Source organism: Otolemur garnettii, unplaced genomic scaffold (assembly GCF_000181295.1).
Source record: "Otolemur garnettii isolate 467f Iridium unplaced genomic scaffold, OtoGar3 scaffold00095, whole genome shotgun sequence".
Taxonomy (NCBI): domain Eukaryota; kingdom Metazoa; phylum Chordata; class Mammalia; order Primates; family Galagidae; genus Otolemur; species Otolemur garnettii.
The window spans coordinates 2458434-2463342 of NW_003852490.1; the positions used below are offsets into that span (position 1 = coordinate 2458434).

At 43.1% G+C, this 4909-nt stretch overlaps 1 protein-coding gene across 2 annotated transcripts in view; it reads left to right on the forward strand.

The window, feature by feature from the left end:
* Positions 1 to 4909, forward strand: part of DHX57 (DExH-box helicase 57) — a 90815-nt gene that overhangs the window by 41908 nt on the left and 43998 nt on the right. For both annotated transcript variants that reach the window (XM_003795672.2, XM_023516672.1), the window contains one exon: positions 1866 to 2071. In XM_003795672.2, the coding sequence (XP_003795720.1) occupies positions 1866 to 2071 (206 nt within the window). The remainder of the gene's footprint in view (positions 1 to 1865; positions 2072 to 4909) is intronic.

The window sequence follows — 4909 nt, forward strand, 5'->3', positions numbered from 1 at the left end:
ACAGCAACCTCCAACTCCTGGGCTCAAGCGAGTCTCCTGCCTCAGCCTCCCAAGTAGCTGGGACCACAGGCGCCCACCACAACACCTGGCTATTTTTTGGTTGGAGCCATTATTGTTGTTTGGCGGGTCCGGGCTGGATTTGAACCTGCCACCTTAGGTGTATGTGGCTGGCGCCTTAGCTGCTTGAGCCACAGGCACCGAGTCGGCCTTTTCTTTTCTAAAAACTGCAATATACACTTTCTGCAAATGAAATTATTTTATAGGAGACCAGGCACCGTGGCTCATGCCTGTAATCCTAGCACTCTGGGAGGCCAAGGCAGGTGGATTGCCCTACGGTCACAGGTTCAAGACCAGCCTAAGCAAGAGCAAGACCCCGTCTCTAAAAAATAGCTGGGCGTTGTGGCAGGCACCTATAGTCCCAGCTACTTGGGAGGCTGAGATAAGAGAATCACTTAAGCCCAAGAGTTTGAGGTTGCTGTGAGCTATGATGCTACAGCCCTCTACCAAGGGTGACAAAAGTGAGACTCCATCTCAAAAGAAAGAAGAAACTTAGGAAATCATAAAAGTGTGAAAGCTAAAACAGGAATGATCTGGCTGAAAGGGAAAGAAGGGGAGGCCGGAGCCCCCACTTGCTTATTGTGTTCCTATCCCTTGCCTTTCCCTGGGGCCCTGGTAAACATTTAAGGCTCAGAAAAAATAATTTCAAACCAATTATCTAGGTCAATTTTTCAAAAGATGAGAAAATAAAGCTCTTTGAAACTGACTTGCTGAAAGTCTCATGGCAAGTTGGCTTAGTGGCAGATCTAGAACTCAGATACAGATCTTTTGGTTTCTAATCTAGCAATTTTTCCACTTTGCCAAAATGTCTAATAGTTTTATCACTAGCAAATACTAAACTTGACTGATTGCCCGTAGCACAGTGGTTATGGCGCCAGCCACGATCACTGAGGGTGGCTGGGTACTGTGGCTGGCGCTTACACTCCCAGCTACTTGCAGGCTAAGTACAGGCTAAGGCAAGAGAATCACTAAAGCCCAAGAGTTTGAGGTTGCTGTGAGCTGTGATGCCACAGCACTTTACCAAGGGTGACATAGTGAGACTCTGTCTCAAAAAAAAAAAAAATACTAAACTGTCTAGTTAGAAAGAGTTTTGCAATGTTTTAAGGCCAGGCTTATGAAGACATTTAGCCACCAGCTGGGAATTTGGGTCTAGATTTGGTTGTAAGAAAGGGGAGTCAGCTGCCTGGGAATTAGAGTTGAAATTGGGAGAGTGGATAAGAGTGCCAAAGAAAATAAAATGAGATGAGTTACTGAGGGAACAACTCAAATGTGTTTGGTGAATGTCCATGCCATTTTTCCTGGATAGAGGTTTTCTCTAAATTTATATCTGCCCTTCTAGACAGACCCAAAAGCATTCCAGTGTGATCCCAACCAAAAATAGGATATAGCCGGCAGAATCCTGGACTGGTAGAAGGATTTGGGCAGAAACAGAGAGACATTTTGCCAAATAAGAACATAAAATAAGGCTCGGCGCCTGTGGCTCAAGTGGCTAAGGCGCCAGCCATGTACACTCAAGATGGCGGGTTTGATCCAGCTCGCCCAAAACAACAGTGACAGCTGCAACCAAAAAATAGCCGGGCATTGTGGCGAGTGCCTGTGGTCCCAGCTACCTGGGAGGCTAAGGCAGGAGACTTGCTTGAGCCTAGGAGTTGGAGGTTTCTGTGAGCTGTGATGCCACGGCACTCTACTCAGGAGGGACAGCTTGAGGCTCCTGTCTCAAAAAAAAAAAAGAACATAAAATAAGTGAATACTTTCACTTCTCACATCAGGCCTACCCACATACAGATTCCTTTGTCTGTCTTTCTCAGGTACGTGTTACAGGATGGGAGCCCGTATATGCGCTCCATGAAACAGATTACAAAGGAAAAGCTTAAAGCAAGGCGCAACAGAACTGCTTTTGAAGAAGTAGAGGAAGACCTGAGGCTCTCTCTTCACCTCCAGGATCAGGATTCTGTCAAAGATGCAGTGCCAGACCAACAGTTAGATTTTAAGCAACTCCTGGCCCGCTATAAAGGTAATACACCCCCTTGGGGAATATTACAATTATGTCAATGATTTCTAATATTTTTCCCCATCATGATTCAGAAGAAGAAAAATATGACTCTTATTTCATAGTTATATTGCCTTTCATTCATTATTAGAACAACCTTAAGTTTATAGCAGTTTAGATACCTATTTAGGTAATTGTTGTATTTGCCAGTAGAGTTTTATTCTGATTATAAAAGAAATATGTGTTCATTAGAGAAAAACTGGGAGGTAGTAAAATACAAATTGTATTTTTGAGTATTTTATAAACTTTTGTTTTGATGTGGTTTCAAATTTATAGAAAGGTTTGTAAGACTATACAATAAACTCTCAGATACCCTTTACCAATTGTTCTATATTGCTTCATTTGCTTATCATTTGCTATATGTGTGTGTATTTTTTTTCTGCATCTCCTGAGAGTAAGTTCAGATAGGGTGCCCTTTTACCCATACCACTTCTGAAGCAAGGGCATTCTGTTACATAACCACAGTACGGTGATCAAAATGAAGAGTTTTGTTTTTTTTTTTTTTTTTGAGACAGAGCCTCAAGCTGTCCCCCTGGGCAGAGTGCTGTGGCATTACAGCTCACAGCAACCTCCAACTCCTGGGCTCAAGCGAGTCTCCTGCCTCCACCTCCCAGGTAGCTGGGACCACAGGCGCCCACCACAACGCCCGGCTATTTTTTGGTTGCAGCCGTCATTGTTGTTTGGCGGGCCCGGGCTGGGGATTCGAACCCACCACCTTAAGTGTATGTGGCTGGCGCCTTAGCCGGTTGAGCTATAGGCACCGAGCCAAAATGAAGAGATTTAACACTGAGACAATATTATTATTTAATCTACAGTTCCTATTCCAATTTTGCCAGTTATCTCAATAATGTTCATTAAAATGATCAAAATGAAGACACTATTGTAATACTATTATTTAATCCACAATTCATATTCTAATTTTGCCAATTAATCTCAATGGTCACTAAAATGATCAAAATGAAGAAATTTAACACTGATACAATACTATTATTTAATCTATAGTCCATTTTCTGATTTTGCCGATTATCTCAATAATGTTTGTTATTACTATTTTAATGCATTCAGTGGTCATATGTCTTTAGTATTTTTTAATCTAGAACTGTGTCTTTATCTTTATTTGTCTTTTATGACCTTGACATTTTTTAACATTGTTTTATGGAATGTCCCTCTATTTGAGTTTGTCTGCTGTTTCCTCATGATTAAATTTAGGTTAGGCATTTGGGCTGGGATGCCACAGAAACTGAGTTCTCAGAGCCTCATTTTGGGAGGCTCATGAAAATGTTGGTTTGTCTCATTACTGGCAATTTCTTTTCTTTTTCTTTTTAAAAACAGGGCCTCATTCTGTTGCTCAGTGGTACAATCACAGTTCATTCCAATTCCTAGGCTCAAGTGATCCTCTTGCCTCAGCCTCCCAAATAGCTAGGACTTCAGAACCAACGCCACCTTGCCTGGCTAATTTTTTTTTTTTTTGGAGACAGAGTCTCACTTTGTTGCCATCGGTAGAGTTCTGTGGTGTCGTAGCTCACAGCAACCTCAAACTCTTGGGCTCAAGTGATTCTCTTGCCTCAGCCTCCCAAGGAGCTGGGACTATAGGTACCCACCATAACACATGGCTGTTTTTTAGAGATGAAGTCTTGTTCTGGCTCAGGCTGGTCTCAAACCCTTAAGCTCAGGTAATCCACCTGCCTTGCCCTCCCAAGTGCTAGAATTAAAGAAGTGAGCCACCACACCCGGACATAATTTTTTCTTAAATTTTTTTTGTAGAGACTGGGTCTCATTTTGTTGCCCGGGCTTGTCTTGAACTCCTGGCCTCAGTTGGTCCTCCCTCCTTGATCTTCTAAGTGCTGGGATTACAGGTGTGAGCTACTGTGCCTGGCATTGTTTGCAGTATAAACTTTATCACCTGGTTGAGGTGATACACATATTTGTTGGGTTTCTCCCATGTGTAATTACTGTTTATTCCCCTTTAATGGTCATCTAATAAGTCATTTGTGGAGAGATATTTGAGATTATTTAAATAACCTGTAATATCCCACAAGTTTTAGCATTATTTGTGGACTCCTTTTTTGAGAAAGGATCTTGCTATGTTGTCCACGCTAGAGTACAGTGCCGCCATCATAGCTCACTGCAGCCTCTAACTCCTGGGCTCAAGCAATCCTCCTGCCTCAGCCTCCTGAGGCATACTCCACCATGCCCAACTTATATAGAGACGGGGTCTAGCTGTTGTCCAGGCTGGTACCAGTCTGAAACTCTTGGGCTCAAGCCATCCTCCCACCCTGGCCTCCCAAAGTGCTAGGATAAACCACTGGACCAGAAGAAGTTATTATAATAGTCTAAGAGGCTGGGTGCAGGGGTTAGGGTGCCAGCCACATACACAGGGGCTGGTGAGTTCAAACCCAGTCCAGGCCTGCCAAACAGCTATTGTGCCTGGCCCAGATTTGTGATTCTTATTAAAATATGTCTCAGAAATTTGTGTTCTTTTTAATACTTGATATCGGCCAATAATTCCCATTTTCTTATTGTATTAAATTATGGGAAATTAAAGGGAAAATCCCTTTGACTTCTCTTTGAAATTTTTCTTTAAGAATTATGACTGAGGCCAGGTGCAATGGCTCCTGCCCAGCACTCTGGGAGGCCGAGGCTGGTGGATAGCTTGAGCTTATGAGTTCAAGATCAACCTGAGCAAAAGTAAGAACCCATCTCTACTAAAAATAGAAAAACTGGCTCTGCGCCTGTGGCTCAAGTGGCTAAGGTGCCAGCCACATACACCTAAGGTGGCGGGTTCAAATCCAGCCCCGGCCC